This window comes from Thunnus albacares, chromosome 4 (assembly GCF_914725855.1).
Source record: "Thunnus albacares chromosome 4, fThuAlb1.1, whole genome shotgun sequence".
NCBI lineage: Eukaryota > Metazoa > Chordata > Actinopteri > Scombriformes > Scombridae > Thunnus > Thunnus albacares.
This window is the reverse complement of record NC_058109.1, coordinates 7,558,925-7,576,397: the sequence shown is the minus strand read 5'-3', so window position 1 is coordinate 7,576,397 and position 17,473 is coordinate 7,558,925. Positions and strand designations below refer to the sequence as shown.

General features: G+C 40.1%; 1 protein-coding gene across 2 annotated transcripts in view; it reads left to right on the top strand.

The window, feature by feature from the left end:
• The window catches only part of LOC122980693 (filamin-B), a 75,421-nt gene that overhangs the window by 27,940 nt on the left and 30,008 nt on the right, over positions 1–17,473 (top strand). For both annotated transcript variants that reach the window (XM_044348959.1, XM_044348958.1), the window contains exons 2-15: positions 981–1,090; positions 1,242–1,377; positions 2,649–2,746; positions 4,990–5,137; positions 5,659–5,777; positions 5,889–5,963; positions 6,227–6,389; positions 7,451–7,651; positions 7,754–7,891; positions 8,201–8,327; positions 10,450–10,586; positions 10,822–11,015; positions 11,860–11,973; positions 12,971–13,114. In XM_044348959.1, the coding sequence (XP_044204894.1) occupies positions 981–1,090; positions 1,242–1,377; positions 2,649–2,746; positions 4,990–5,137; positions 5,659–5,777; positions 5,889–5,963; positions 6,227–6,389; positions 7,451–7,651; positions 7,754–7,891; positions 8,201–8,327; positions 10,450–10,586; positions 10,822–11,015; positions 11,860–11,973; positions 12,971–13,114 (1,904 nt within the window). The remainder of the gene's footprint in view (positions 1–980; positions 1,091–1,241; positions 1,378–2,648; positions 2,747–4,989; positions 5,138–5,658; positions 5,778–5,888; positions 5,964–6,226; positions 6,390–7,450; positions 7,652–7,753; positions 7,892–8,200; positions 8,328–10,449; positions 10,587–10,821; positions 11,016–11,859; positions 11,974–12,970; positions 13,115–17,473) is intronic.

Below are 17,473 nucleotides of genomic sequence, written 5' to 3'. Positions count from 1 at the left end.
GCAGTAGTCTTTCTTTTATGTGACCCCCCGTTCAGTTGTTTATGGAGGACAAAAAACAAAAAAAAAAATACACCACAAACATTTTAACAAGCTTGTTATTATGGGAGAGAGAAATGGAGACAGAGAGATTAAAAATGACTGGAATGTTTTGTCTGCTTCACTCCGAACTCTGTGTGCTGCAGCCAAAGATTAGCTAGTATTGCCTCCTGTGTGTTTGTGTGTGTGTGTGTGTGTGTGTGTGTGTGTGTGTGTGTGTGTGTGTGTGTGTGTGTGTGTGTGTGTGTGTGTGTGTGTGTGTGTGTGTGTGTGTGTGTGTGTGTGTGTGTGTGTGTGTTAACTGGTATGAGGTACCAGCTGGTACAGTGAGTGGGGCTGCAGCTAGTGACTGTTTTCTTTAGAGATTAATCTGTTTAGAGATTAATCTGTCCTTTATTTTCGTGATTAGTTAATGACTTGTTTCATCTAAAAAAATGTCAGGAAATGGCAAAAAATGTCCCAAATCCCATGATGCACCCTAAAACATCCTGAACATCCAGTCCAGAACCCAAAGATATTCAGTTTACGATCATGGAGGACTAAAGAAACCAGAAAATATTCACAGTTGAGAAGCTGTAACCAGATTGTTTTATCATTTTATAACAAATATAATGACTCTAAACGATAAATCAATTATCAAAATAAAAATAGATAAATAAATAAAGGAGAAAGGGCATTGATTATCATGTTTTGACCTGTTTTTTTTAAATAATTACTACAATAATAATTGGTGATAGTAATCGAATAATCAGTTTGTTTTTCTTTAGCTTTCTAGTAATGTGGTTGTGGTGTTGTTGTTGTTGTTGTTGTTGTTGTTGTTGTTGTTATTGTGGTTTAGTTGTTGATGTATTAGTCATCAACCCAGATCACCCCTGAGCAGCATGGTTCTGTCTCCAGACCAGGATGTGAATCTGACTTCAGATCTGTCTGTTTCTCTCCGTCAGACTCTAAAGCCATCGTGGACGGGAACCTGAAACTGATCCTGGGTCTGATCTGGACTCTGATCCTGCACTACTCCATCTCCATGCCAGTGTGGGAGGGCGAGGATGAAGAGGTAACTTCTGTCCTACTTCTGACAAAATAGACACAAAGTGATGAAACTGGATTTCAAAATAAAAGAGAAAATGAAGCCAAATATGCCGTAAATACACAAATACTGACGCCTGTCAGGACGTGACTGACCACGTTTGTGCTTTTGTGTTCAGTCAGAGTCAAAGACACCTAAACAGCGTCTGCTGGGCTGGATCCAACACAAAGTCCCTGATCTGCCAATCACCAACTTCAGCCAGGACTGGAGTAACGGCAGGGCACTGGGAGCACTGGTGGACAGCTGTGCACCAGGTATGCTCTGTGTGTGTGTGTGTGTACAAGACTGTAGAGTTGTATGTGAGGCCAAAATATTATTACGTACAGTGTTTTCTATTAATATAACAGTATTGATCTGGAAATATTTAAAAGAACCAGAGAGTCAGACAACTGGTCTCCAGTTGCTCTTGACTCAACCCTTCTGTTTATACTGTACCATGAACTATGGGAGTGTGAAGATGATGTTGTGATTTGTCATCTATCAAAGAATGAGTAAGAATGAATTATCATGAAAACGAGGTGTTGTCATCCTGCGTGGTCGTTGTCTTGCATCAGATTTATTAAGAAACTGATTTATGTTGATGATTCAGGCAGGAAACATGTGACACTCAATCAGTCAAGTTTATCACTGTAGGTCCACCCAAGATAAAAGTATTTTAAAAGCAGAAAGTTAAAATAACTTATTTAGATTTTGGAGGCTGTAGCTTGTGGTGCTGTTTAATTATATTGCAGAACGCTGAGAAGTGTTTCTAATATTTGTTCATCTTTATTGATCTAAATGAGATGGACATAAATCAGAATACAGCATGAAATGATACAGAATAAACTGGTATTTTAAGTACATATAGACAAACACACACAGATACCACATTGGCGTGTAAATATCTATGCCAATCGTCTTTTTTTTTTTTTTTAATGAAATGGATATCTTACAGTCTGACACAGATGACGTCCGAGATTTTATTGGATCCGTCTCGCACAGTGTGACCTGCGATGAGCCTGTAATATCTCACACAGCGTTTAAGAGCCCTTTAGACTGCATTAGTTTTATTATTTAGAAGTACCAAATAAAGTGTATTTTCTTAACTGCCACCATGTTTTCCAGAATGAAAATACGAATCAAAGGCCAAAGATGATGTGATTGGTGATGAAAAAGGTTCATATTTACGTCTGAGGGAACAAGAGAACTGTCGATTATCTGTTCACATATGTTAGAGCTTTGTTAGGATCAGTGAGGGAAGACTGTGGGCTGTAACCGGATTAACATTAACTGACTGGATAAAATATGACCCTATAAGCCCTGAAACTAATTAAGTTGTTTATTTTCTTTCTTTAAGAAATGGTTTCTGGTTAAGTAAATTAAAAACGAGGTGTGGTCTTGTTTATCACTACATATTGTGTTTTTTGATCATGTGCATAAACAGAACTTGAGCTCATTGTTTTGGTATTTTCCCAGCAGAGCTCATACTGTTGTGTGTATGTTGTTGTTGTTTACTATGTTTTTTTTTTTTTTCTGTCGTTTGCAGGTCTGTGTCCAGACTGGGAGACCTGGGATCCAGTGAAACCAGTGGAGAACGCCACTGAAGCCATGCAGCTGGCTGACGACTGGCTGGGCATCCCGCAGGTTAGATTCCCTCAGATGCATACATCAGTGTTTGCTGAAGCCCGGCTTGCTAACAGTGCTAATGTCTAATAGAGAGTCTAAGTCCCTCCCCTTCTGCTGTCCGTCATGGGACCTTATTTTGGAAAAAAATATGTATGGTACTCAACGGCGAGAGACAAATAATTTTTTGATCCCGTCTGCAATGTGCCATTAATTATACACATGATGTTTGTCAATTTATATCACTACAAAAAGTTCCCTGTTTTAAAAGTGTAAAAATAGTTTAGCACCATTTAATTTTGCGTGAAACCGCTCAGTGAACTACATCTCTTCTCGTCTTGCACAATATACATCACCAACGCCAACTAGGCCGTCACCTTGACGCGCACAAATGTATCTTACCAGATCAAACAAATCAAACAGAATCAAGTCCTCGCTGTTGACTAACGTGCATATCTTTTCCTAAATAAGGTCCCATGGTGGTCCAGCGGAAGGGGGACGGATTTCACCTCTCTGTATTATTTAGACAGATCCGGTGACATTTAAATGCTCGCTTCACATCTTTTATCACCGTGGCGATATCCAACAAACATTTCGCACATCCTGTATTTTCTCAGTATCACGCAGCCCAATAGAGGCAGAAGAATTTTCCTCTACTGTGATTTTTTTTTTTTCTCCAGAGGTCAAAGGTCATCGGCAGCATCTCACCCAGACGTTGTTTGGTTTCCTGATTGTTCAGCAGCAGAGGAAACTCGCTCAAACCTGAGTTTGTTTTTTACTCACTTTTTCGTCTCAAGCCGAGAGGGTGCAGCCCCGCAGATTTGCGAGCTGAAACGGAAACGTTCTTTTTAATGAGTTATGTAACAAACGACTATTCCCAGGAAATAATTGGTGCGGTATTTATATCAGTTTTTATCACTATCAGAAGAGCATGTGAAGCAGAAAGACTTGACGTGAGCAGAAGGAAAAGAAAAGAGCAGTGACTGTAAATTACACCAGTGTGACACCAGTTCAGTGTCCTGGACTGAACCGAGAGACCGTCAGTTGTTGTCAGAGTTCATTCATAACCACATTTCCTCCTTAAACCCATCACTCATCATCCTCCACGTCATGCCCCAGCTATGATCTGTGAGCTCAGTTTGGTCACTTCACTTTTTTTCCCCCCCCGAGCGGTCACTATTACTAGTTAATCCTATTATATGTAAACAATCACAGAGGGCTTGCACCTTCTAAATACTCAGATACTTTCTCACTTATGTCACCCCCCTTTTTCAAAAGAGTCTTAGTCATTATACACTATATGGCCAATATTATGTGGACACCCCTCCTACTGATTAGTCCATGAAGAATTATCTCTTAGATTTATCTACAGTTTGGATATTTTCTGATGTCTTTTTACAGATACAGATATAAAGTATATGTAATCCATTTGGGTTGGAGGAACAAATGTGTAAATAGGTGCCTGTGTTCGCTCGCAGCTTTGCTATCAGGCATATAAATGGCTGACCTATTAAATCCACTGAGACAAATCCTTTTTAAGAACCAGAACTAAAAGGAGAGTCCTGTGCAGGTATACCTGTGAAGCTGAGACTGCAAAGTATAGACAGTTATACATCTTGTTAGACATAATAATTTAGCCTGAGAGGACCACAAAAACCATGTTCTGTTTCTGTTTGATGTCAGTAATTTTTTTTATCGTCATTACTACTAATTAATGAAACCTCTCATTTTATGTTTGTATCTTACTCTGAGTGTAGTCAGGAAGCACATAAAGGCATCTCAGGTTCTCTCGTGGCATTAAGTCAAAAAAACAGTTTTCTGGCTCAAGTGCAGCAAGCCAGAATGTGGTTTTCCTGCTGTGTGCCAGACTTTACCCACAGGCGGTTCACCGATGATGTGGCACGCCACACAAAATCAGCAGCTGAGCCAATTCTGCTTGCTTACTTGCTAGGAATATTTATTTATGACTTGTAATTATTTACTGTATGCACCACACACTTAAGATGTTTTAGTGTCCTGTGTTTTTATTTTTATTTTATTTATTTTTATCATTACCTGGGCCTTTGAAGAACATCTCATTCTGCTGTATGTGTATTTTTACGGATATTATTGGAATGACAATTAAACAAACTTGAACTTGATATATATATATTGTTATATGGCAGCCTAAATATGATTTTAGGGATACTTAAAACAAACCTGAACTCTGTGTGTGTCTGTGTGTCTGTGTGTCTGTGTGTGTGTGTCTGTGTGTGTGTGTGCAGGTGATCGCTCCAGAGGAGATCATTGATCCCAGTGTGGACGAGCAGTCGGTGATGACCTACCTGTCTCAGTTCCCCAAAGCCAAACTGAAGCCCGGAGCTCCACTGAAACCCAAACTCAACCCCAAGAAGGCCCGAGCATACGGACCAGGTACACACACACACACACACACACACACACACACACACACACACACACACACACACACACTTTTCCATAGGTTTTAAATTAGTTCGGGAAACACTTTCTTAAAGGCCATCTGGTTGATGATTGAATACCACAGGAGCTTCTATGTTTATGACCTCTTCCTCCCAGTGTGTGTCGGCTAATGGGAACACTGGAAACATTGGTCTGTCTGACAAAGAGAGGAAGTGAGCAGCTGTTAGTCTGAACAATGGAATGAACTCATATCTGATACACACACACACACACACACACACACACACACGCAGATTGATGAGGTCGACATTCGTCCTCCAACTTGGACTGTAACCCTGAGGAGGAAATACCTGGAAACGGGCCGCGTTCAGACCAACATCAGTACTGCGTAAAAAAAAAACAAAAAAAAAAACACAGCTCCCTCATTCATTTCAGTGAGTTGAAACTGTTACTTGAAAAAATTAAAGTTGTTTTTTTTTTTAACTGTATCTGTTGATTTTCTTCTTCTGTAGGTATCGAACCAACAGGAAACAGGGTGCTGCGTCCTGCTGTGTTCACAGTGGACACATTCAGTGCAGGTCAGGGTCAGGTCACCGTCTACCTGGACCATCCTGATGGCACCAGAGAGGAGGTAAACACCTTCTCCTCCTCTTCCTTCTCCTCCTCCTCTGTAATGATCCATGGTCTCAAACTGGCACATGACAAATCTGTTTGACATCTGTTTGTGTGTTGTGTTGATCAGCTGAAAGCGGAGCCTAATGAGGGCAAGAAGACGTTCAGCGTCACCTACATTCCTCAAGTCATGGGACCTCACAAAGTAAGAGTCTGTTCATATTTTTCTGTAAACATGTAACCATGAATAAAATACTAAAATAAATGCATTTCAGATGCAATTTGAGAGGAGTTCTTTAAGACTTTAAGACCTGGAATCCATATCCACATTCCAAGCTGTTTTCTGAATTTAAATCCTGCATCCTAAAATCCCTTGAAATTCTCTTGAGATTGAAAAAAAAAAAAAAAAAAAGAGTTTCTAATTTATTGCCTTTGAAGTTCTGAGTAACTGTTGTTTTTGTTTCCTAGGTGACAGTGTTGTTTGCAGGTCAGCAGATTCCCAAGAGTCCGTTTGAGGTGAATGTAGATAAGGCGCTGGGAGACGCCACCAAGGTCACGGTCAAAGGCCCGGGAATCGAACCTGTGGGCAACATCGCCAACAAACCCACCTACTTTGACATCTACACTGCAGGTCAGAGAAATGGCAGAAACCAGAGAAAAAAACGGATATGTTTGTAGTTACGGTCAAATTATCATCATCTGTCAAACGAAAGTGCCACATCACTCGACTCCGAGACGAGATATGATGTCATGGCTCTGATAACGGTAATAAATAAATAAATAAATGTCGAACAGAGCAATCACAAACTATAAACCATCTATAAGAGTGTTAAAGCTGATAGTAGTGTGGTAGTATAAAGGGCAACACGTACAGGCAGCACAACGCCCACACTCATTGTTTTCTATGGCTGCGCTCCATTTGGTTGTGCAGGCTGTTGTTAAGGTAGCGGTAAGGGTGGAGAAACATGGTCGAATGGAGTGCAGGCGTCAGATGGTAGGTATCATGTTGAATCTTTATTAGCTGGTAATTAAACAGCAGCAGGTGGCAGAAATGCTGTATAAACTTTTATCTTTTTACAGCTTGTAAGTGTTGGCAAAACCACGTCAGAACATTTTTATTATGACAAGCTGTGTAAAAAAAAATGTTTTCAATAGTCTGTGTTATATGGGATGATGTCGGTACATCTAGTGTTTTGTTAACGTGTCGCACAGAGATGATGAATCAGGTCAGCATGAGTGACGTTTTATGTGCTGGATTCAAATGGAGTGAAAGTCACGCCCATCCGGCACAAACCAGCACTATACTGGTTGGATTTTGGAGTGCATCCTATTTAAACAGACACACCAGTGGCATCTTGACACACATCATGGCAGGTTGACGTGCATCAGGATATGCTACTGTCCTACTTCCCAGTATACTGTGTAGACTGTATAACCAACGGATGAACATCTGGTAGCTTCGAATGAACATTTAAAGTGAGATTAAATAACTTTTAAAAGAAGAAATGACACAACATCTCTCTTCCAAATGAAAAGTTGAGTTCATAAAGTGAAACACACTTACACAGCTTGAGCGATGTCATTACTGTGTCCACATTTAAAAGATTTATTCTTTCCTGTTCCCCATAAGCACTGACTGAAGCTCCATCACTAAGACTGACTTGTTGAATAAAGTTTCCTCTTTCTCTGTAGGAGCCGGTACAGGAGACGTGACGGCCATGATCAGAGACCCGCAGGGCCGTGAGAACAGCGTGGAGGTGATGATGGAGGATAAGGGCGACAGCGTGTACCGCTGCACCTACCGGCCCACCCAGACCGGCCCGCACACCATCACTGTCTCCTTCGGAGGGGTGGCGGTCCCCAAGAGCCCCTTCGTTGTCGATGTGGGGCCTGGTGAGTTCAAATAAATCTCGACAGACAGCATTGGCGATCTTGAACGCACCGTAAAACATCCCATCATACTTCCATGTGTGTTTTTCTCTTTCACCCGTCCAGCCTGTATGCCGGGGGCGTGCAGGGCGACAGGACGTGGTCTGCAACCGTCGGGGATGAGGGTGAAACAGGTCGGAGACTTCAAGGTGGACACCAGGAACGCCGGCAGTGGAGACCTGAAGGTGCTCGTCAAAGGACCCAGTGAGTAGGATTCACACTGTAGAGGTTTTAATACAAGATTTCCTCCTGGACAATGACATCTGATCATCGGGTCTTTGCATTTACACCTTAACTAACTAACTAGCTAACTAGGCTACGTTATTTATGCTGTAAGAAGGTGTTCAGTGCCGGTGAAGAAGCCTCTGCCTGTTACGTGACCTTGGTCTTGTGCATTTGACGGCAACTAAGAATATTTTCAAAATGTCTGAATGTTCTTTTAACTGAGATCTAAGTGCTGATTTCTCTGTTTGATCTGTGTGTGTGTGTGTGTGTGTTTGTGTGTTTTTTCAGAGGGTATCGAGGAGCCGTTGAAGCAGATCTCCAGTCAGGACAGTGTGTTCTCCTATGAGTATTACCCCAGCAGTCCTGGCAAATACACCGTCTCCATCACCTGGGGGGGTCAGCACATCCCAAAGAGGTGAGCAAACCCTGTTTACACAGCCTGTTCAAGGCAGGAACGTTGCGCCGCTATCCCACCTCGCCGTTCTGTATGAAATGTATGAACAAAGAATGGGGAGGCGTTGTTGCTCCGCAGTTAAGCCGGCAGCGGAGGTAGTCACATTGCCGGAGCGACGTCTGTGTAAAAAGGGACAGCCGACATGGTGGGCCTATACACGCCGTTGTGTTACACGTCACTCCTCTGCTTCCAGAACGTGATCTAAAATCACACACGAGAGCAGCATTATGTCGGCTTTATAGTGTAAAAAAACCCCAAAAAACAAGCCGACATAATGACGGCTCTTCTTTACGGCAATATTATGGGATCTCTATATAAAAAGGGGGCTAGTGTGTGTGTATGTGTGTGATTCAATGCATTACCTCAACACATTACCTCATCTGATCTGAATGGTTGGATCCGCAGGGAAACCAAGACTTAAAGTCTGGGCCTCTTGTTCTCTTTGTCACCTCTCAGATTAAGCAGATTGTGGGTTTTGTTGTGTGGATATTAGTTATAGTATTGCCGCGGGGAGTTCCCCACATTTCTGTGCAGCCATCCAGTTGGGAAAAGAAGCCAACTGAGGGATTTTTGGCAGCAACACAAATTGGTCCGGTGAGGTCATTTTTAAAATACTGATGAGTAGCCCCGCTCAGACAAACAGAACATGCATCAGAAGTTGTGCACGGAGGGTAAATACTTAATCAAATAATGATAATTAGAGACCGAGAACAACATGTGATTGCTGAAAAGCAGACAGAGAAATAAAGAGTGTTTGCCGTGACTGAACATGGTTCAGTCATAATCCGGAGCAGAAACATGTACAGGCAGCATCACATTCTGAATCATAAATGTTCCCACAATGAAAAAAAAAAGCCATCTTCAAAACTTTGGGGATTTTGAGAAGCTCTCCTTCAGCAGGTTTCTGTTTTATTTCATCCAGTGCTGACTCTTAGCTCATTGGGCTAATGTTACACACAAGAATCATGTTCTAGGTTTCTACTGAGCAAAGAGTCAGAGAGTTGAACTGCAATTTAAATACTTTCTTTTCATGCGAGGAAATAAACTTTAATGATACTGCAGCTGCTTTTGTACATATTTTATATACTTTTACTATTCTATACTCTATATGTTGTCAAGTAATTGAAATCAAGACAGAGAGTAACATACAGAGTGCTGAAATTACAGACGGGGACGACAAGGTCGACCTCCAGCTGGTTCAGACTTACAGTATTCATCAAAGTGCTCAGAACTGCCCGTTAGGCTTGAAGTGAAGTCATATAACAAACCATTTTAAGTGCTCGTCCACACACAGATGTTGCACCAATCAAATTAGAGTACACAACATTCATAGTCGGTACTAAAAATTTAATGTAAACACCCAGTTGAGAACATCGATACAGGGGGCGCTATCACTGCAGAAACCTACTTTAGATACAAATTTGTATTTATTTTTTCCGTTATTACTATTTTGACCAACAATCTATGTTTGAATTATACAAATAATTATGATTAATTATAATTAGATATATTAATAGTAGTAGCAGCATGAGGTGGAGGCAGTGGAGACGTGTATTTTGGGACAAATTGTGAAAAAACGTAAAGGGGGGGGGGGGAAAACTGTATGTGGTACGTAATGACAGACAGTAAATCCCTACAGAGTTTTATTTAGTGTGAAGCCAGTTTCCATCCGAGAGCGACACACATGAAGAATCACACACTTTAACTGTTCACACACACACACACACACACACACACACACACACACACACACACACACAGAAATAAGTATATATATATATTTATATATACAGCCAGTAACTGCTGAGGATTGGATTACAGCTCCGTGAGGCACTGAGGTTGTTAATTTATATGTTTGTATGTACGTGTGTTGACAGCCTCATGGGTTAGCTCATGCTGTGTGACGTCTGTTACCCTTCTTCTCTCATATATATATATATATATATATATATATATATATACACACACACACACACAGACACACACACACACTGTTTTTTTATACATATGTTTCCACATTGCAGACAGAACAGCAACAAAGCAGTAAGATTTTACTGATTTGCTCTCGCTTCTTTTGTTTCAGTCCATTCGAAGTGTCGGTGGGTCCGGAGGCCGGGTCTCAGCAGATCAGGGCCTGGGGTCCTGGCCTGGAGGGAGGCATTGTGGGTAAACCTGCCGCCTTTGTAGTGGAGTCTGTTGGCACTGATGTCGGAGTGCTGGGTGAGTCTCTGATTTCACTTTCTTCATATCAGGTTTATTTGTGGTTTAACAGTATTTATCAGGCTGATATTTGTCGTCTGCTGTCGACTCTGATAGAGACGTCCCCGTTTAACTCTCACTGATATCAAACTGTATGATCATCAAGCTAATGGTTTTGATCCATTAGCTGGTGAGAAATAAGGTCTACTTCATAATCCAGCTGAATCTTGTCACATCTGACCTGCTGTGTCTTCAGGTTTTGCCATCGAGGGACCTTCTCAGGCTAAAATCGAGTGCGAGGACCAGAACGACGGGTCATGTGACGTCCGTTACTGGCCGACGGAGCCTGGCGAATACGCTGTGCACGTGACCTGCGACGAAGAGGACATCGAACACAGCCCCTTCATGGCCTGCATCGTCCCCGACAACCATGACAACAACCTGGAAAAGGTCAGCAGGACACAAAGAGCTCTGCCCAGACTTCAGTTTCTTCTTATACTTATATATTTACAATGAAATATGATAATGTGTAGGAACTAATGGTTATTTTCATAATTGATTAATCTGTCAGTCATTTTCTCGATTTATCGTTTTCAATTCAATTCAGTTTTATTTATATAGCGCCAAATCACAACAAAAGTCATCTCAGGGCACTTTGCACACAGAGCAGGTCTAGAGTGTACTCTTTAGACCCAACAGTTCCCCCCCATGAGCAAGTTCTCATGGTTTGGTCCATAAAACATCAGCAAAAAATGAAAAAATGTTGTATCACAATATCCTATACAGCCCAAAAATATTCAATTAACTATAATTTTTGAAAAAGAAGCAAATTCTCACGTTTAAAAACTTGAAACCATCAAACCATCAAAATAGTTTCTTTTTGATCAACTAGTTGATTAATTGACTAGTTGTTACAGCTCTAGATGTGTTTAGATATAAGCATTGAAATGCTAAATTGGAAAATTATGTGAATTTACTTCTTTGTTGTATACTGAAATTAACTATTTAGACCACGGCTGCAACTAATGATAATTCACATTATCGATTCATCTGCTAATTGTTTTCTCGATTAACCTGAAAAATGTCAAAAAATTGTGAGAAATGCTTGAAGATATTGACTCTAACATCATGTATGACAAAGTAAATCATTAAATCATCACATTTGAGAAGCTGACACCAGCTAGAGTTGAATCCATCGGCTAACTGATTAATCGATTAATTGTTGCAGCTTTAATTTAGACACAAGACCAGTTCCAGTACTGAGATTTGAATTTCACTGGTTTTGTGGTTGCAGGTCCAGGCTTCCGGGCCGGGGCTTGAGAAGACCGGCTGTCTGGTCAGCCAGCCCGCTGAGTTCACTGTCAACGCTAAGGATGCTGGGAAAGGACCTCTGAAGATCATGGCTCAGGTAAGATACAGAATCAATACAGACACACGCGCCTTTAAAATCAACAAAGGTTTGATTCTCTGGATGTGTTTGATGATGCAGATGTGGATTATCTTGTATGTGTGTGTGTCTCGTTTACAGCAGACAGATTTTTGTAATAATGCTAACAATTATATGTCAGGTTTGCTAGTAAGATTATTTACATTATAGATTAATCTCTCAATATTTTTTTTTTTTGATTTAGTGATCATTTAGTAAATGGAATTTCAGAAAATGATGATCATTATTTGATGATCACCGCAGAAAACAGGATGTTCTGCTTTTCATGGGACGTATTGACAAGTGATGATCAGATAACGGATGAGTTGTGAGAACTGGCGACTGAGATAAAAAGAGAGAGACAGACAACAGTCAATTTGCCGACTGCTTTATTGTGGATTACGTTCTAAAGCAGAAAATAATATCCATCAAACATGCTACAGATACAGATGTTCCGCAGTTGTCGGCCTCACTCAGCACCGTACGTCTCCTTTTCATCCAAGTCAAACATCAAAGTCACGCAACAGTAACTACAAAGAACAACATCACGACTGTGTTTTTGTTTCACGTGTGAAGTCTCGAACCATCTTGTGATAAAATTAAAAACAGTCATGCTTACATGATTTATATAATTAGCTTCATCCTGCATCATTTCCTGTAAATCCCTCGTGCATGTGGGGCTGCAAATTCAGCTTCAGCTAGATGCCCCGTATACATTACATCTGTTGCGTTGCTTATCTGTATGTAACCACGTTTATCTGCATGGTCTGTGTTAAATAAACAAACAAAATTAATCAATAAAAATGTGAATTTTAAACCAGTACTGGAATTTGGGGGACACTGCGGACTATTATATATAGAGAGATAGTTGCAGAATGTAATTAAATGGCTATAATGACCATAAATAGTGTCAAAACAGGGTCTGATTTGATGAAATATTTATAGCTTAAACTGTCTGTCTTGTCTTCCTGTCTGTCAGGACGCAGAGGGACTTCCTGTTGAGGTGAAGGTGAGGAGTAAAGGTAACGGGCTGTACTCCTGCTCCTACACGCCCACCAACCCTCTCAAACACACCGTGGCCATCGCCTGGGGAGGAGTCAGCATCGCCAACAGCCCCTTCAGGGTAAGCAGCCAATCACAGCACCCCGTTACAACAGGAGGTGACAACCCTCCAAAATCTGAGGATCCGATTAAGTCCGAAAGCACCACTGTTGTTAATTCAGAGCCTTCGGTCGAGTTTGTCCAGTCAGAGCCGACTGTTCCTAAGAAAAATGTCGAGACGGTCCAGTCAAAATATACAGGTGCGAGCAGTAAAACTAAGAAGCCTCTGATAATCATCACTACATACACCGAGGAGAGGTACGGCTTTTAGTTATGTCCTCGAAAAATTTCTTGTTGAACAACAGTCGACTGAAATAACTGTGTGCAGCTTCTTGAAGTCTTCAGTCGTGCCTGCACACAGATCAAAACCAAAACCTGTTCTCACCATTGACTGTATATAAATATGGACGACGTGTCTCCACTTCCTACCGCCGTGCAAAAGTGAAACCTAAATATCTCCCTTGCTGCCATCTTGCTTGTGTGACGTCATTTGGAGCCAGAGTCTATGCAGTAGAGTCGGGAGGCGGCCCCCTTTTTATATCGTCAAATAACTTAATTTAAAAACAAATTTATCAGAAAAATGAGCACTTGGAACATCAGCATAATGAGAACTACCCAAAATAACAGGAAGCATCTTTGGGAAACATTTATTTGATGTGATTTTTTTTTTTTTTTGGTTTGGCTCACGTTCGCTCTGCTAACATGGAGGGCGGGACTTATGACCTATACTGCAGCCAATGGGCGATCGAGATGTTTTGGCTTCACTTTTGGGGAGCTGTCAAGACGTCCATCTTTTTATATACAGTCTATGGTGCTCACCCACTGTATCTAGCAACTTAGCAGGAGACTCTGCACAGAAGTGCTGGGTGGAGGGATACACTGTTGTTTGTCAAGAAATAGTTCTAGCACATAACTGTCCTTTTTAAAAGCAAAAATATGTTTTCATACTGTTTGTGTACGGCTTAAACAAAATAAGATACAAAGGTGTTACTGGTAAAATTTTATGCTAAGCTAGGCTAGCCACGTCCTGGCTCCAGCTCTGGATTTAACAAACAGGCATGAGATTAAAATCTTCTCATCAAATTCTCAGACAGAAAACAGACCAAAATGTTCTAATAACTGTTACATTAACAGACCGTTAACTCGCTAACTAATGAGCAGCCAAAAACAGTACTAATGTTGACTAATTAGTTGCTACCAGATATTACCTTATTTACCTTTTTCCGGGCAGTTACTATTGCTACTATCTAGCTAGTTAAGAAGCTGATAAGCCTAGAAAACAGACAGAAACATCAATTCTTAAAGGTCACGTCTGCAGTATGCTCAAGAATCAAAAGTTCTCAGATCGTGTTGCCTTCAGTGTGGTCGTCACAGAGGTCATGTGGCATGAAGCCCTTCATTTTTGTTACAACAGTTTGACTGAACACAGGTTGGTTGGTTCGTTATGTGCACTAATAGTAGCTTGAGCACTTGACAGCTAATTGTTAGTTTGTGGTAAATCTCTGAACTGAAATACGTTTTACATAAATTGTCCAGACTTTAATTTCAAACCATCTTCTGATATGAAATTAACCGATTAATAACACCATAAAGTTTTTTTTGTTGACTGAAAAAACATGTCTGCCTCTTACTATTGCTTACTGATATGATCAAAAAAGTAGTTACAACTTCTATGTTTAACAAACGTTATTGTATTTTGATTATTTTTTTGCATTTTATATGTAGTAGTTTATTCACCGTACTCATTAACCACACTGTAACCTGTCTGTCTAACCTGTATCAACCTTTGGTTTGTCTTTTACAACCTCACTAATCATACATTTTAAAATATTTTTTAACTAAAGGTATGTTTGATGTTGATTTTTACTGAAAATTATTTAACCACCACATGCACTAACCCGTCCTGCACTGTATCCACTGATTATGCACTGTAACACACTTTGCTTTTTGTAATTTTTTTAACACTTTATACACTAGAACTTCACTAATCTGAACTTTTCTGATCGAATAAATGATTTTAAATTGGTTGAATCCTATCAGCAATTCTTTAGCACTGACTGTAAAAAAAAGAAGCTCCTGAAGCACTGACAGTAGAATAAATCAGAGAGTATAAACATGTTTGTGCAGAGATGAGTTTGTAACACAGATTTGTAAGTTGTAAAACATTTGGGTGTAGTCATGAAAGAAATAATTTGGCTCCAAATGTTCTGGTCAAATAACAGATGTTTAACACTGAGTTGGGAAGCATGACAGGTTCAGATAAGTGAAGTTCTGCTGTCATTTTAACAGCACGTGATCAATATTTTGTGTGAAGAAAATTTGTTTCTGTTGAATGGAGAAAAGTGTTTTTCTTTTATTCACAGTTTGGTAGATTTTTGTCGTTATTACTGTTAGTTTTAATTTGTTCATCAGCTGTCTTCCCTTCTCCCCGTTTGTTATAAGGTGTTAAAGTTTCACCCGCAGGGGAAACAAGTCTCACGAGAAACTGACAATGTGCCTTTAGATATGTTTGGAGACATGTCTGAGTGCTGCTCAGAATTCATTAAGATGCCGTCAGGCCTCGAAAGTTGGCATTCCTCTTTTTGTGTTGATGGGACGACAGAAGTACAAAGTCCGAAAGTTAGAACATGATGATGATGATGTAGTTTTGAAGAGTTTTTTTTCCCACATGAAAATTTTGTTGTGCAATTACAAGAAAATTACACATTGTTTTTGCTCAAAAATAAGATCAAACTGTTTGAGAGTTAAGATCTGGCCACTGGCTTTATTATACTGCACAGCGCTTTTCTCGGTTTTCAAAGTAAGAAAAACATTTTGCAATGGAACAGACTTGTTAAAGTACTTGCTCTGACTTTCTACAAGTTCAAAAGCATTTGTACTGGTCCACAAATCATTTCAGCTGGTCCCGGGAAGTTTGTACTTGTCTTTAAGTATAATTCCAGGTTTAGAGATGATGTCACAGTGATGATTCAGCAGGCTTGTTGTGAGCTGCAGCAGCCTGCAGGCTGCCTGGTACCAATTGCACCTTTCTGCAACTTCAATGTTGATACAGTAGATGAATAAGAGAGTAAATAGTCACACCCATCTCTCAGTCAGGCTGTGAACATACAGCAGTGACACCTTTTCATTAAAAATGGGAAAGGAAAGAAGCCAGCGAGGAAGAGAGGATCATGGTGGAAACCTGACCCAACCTGACTTATTTACTTATAGTCACTGCTGTGATGGCAAACATCACATGACTGCAGATTTTAAAGCTGTTGTTCGATGTATTAAAGAACGACATTGTTACTTTTGCTAAGAAAGATTTTACTGTAGTGTTGGTGCTTTGTCTAATAGCTAAGATATTAAAAAGAAAAACCATCCAAGTCACTCTCTCCGAGACAAAAAGGACAAAAGTTTATTGTTCTTTGCAGCCAAACAGGCTCAGTTATACCAGCACTTATTATAGTGAAATTTCAGAGTGAAATCATTTAATTGCAGTGGAATTGCTATGGTTACTTGATTCACTCACTGAGGTAAAGTAAATCTGTCCAGAGCTTTCATGTGTAGTTCAACTTTTGTTGACTTTGGTACGTGAATGTGCGCAGTTGACCTGCTTTGTGAGAGTATAATCTGTTCCTCGGAAGATGCATTATCTGCAGCCTGTTTAACAGGAATTGATGATACAAATACATATACGTCTCTACAACAAACTGAGATGATTTAGTCTCTAACTGAACAATGGCTGGCTCATGCTAGCATGTTCTGGAAAGCTTGTGCAGTGACTCAGAATAGTCACTGCGTCTTCAATAAGTTAATCTCTGGATGTTTGAATCATCTTGTTGGTTGTGAGGATGGTGTGAGATTTGACTGCAGTTAGGTTGACTGATAAAACTTTGGGGGGGACCCTCTTAAAAACAAACTTGGAAGACAGCTGATAAACAAACTTAAAATAATGAGAAAGCTGCATTTAAGCTTTATAAGTTAAAGAAATGTTCAGTGTAGATGCAGCTATGCACTTTCCAGTCTGGCTTCTAGTTTTTCATGTATCATGTGAGTCTATTGACTTTTGATCTGTGTAAAATGTTGAATCACTGGGTAACTTTAAAGCAAAAACTTTTAGCTTTTTTTATTCCTGAATTAGTTTTACAAAGGTCAATTTAGGAAATTATTTTCTTAATGATTGCATTTTTGTCTAACAGCAACGAACTGAATCTAAATCTGTAACCAGCATGTTGACTGAAACTCACATTAATCACCAGCTGTACTAAAATCCAAAGTTATTCACATTAATTTAAACCAACCTCAGTGGAAACTTAATTGGTATCAAAATAAATTCTGACGTTTCATTTAAATGTTTTACTGTGTTGATTGGTTCATTTGCTTTAGAGTTTGCTGACTT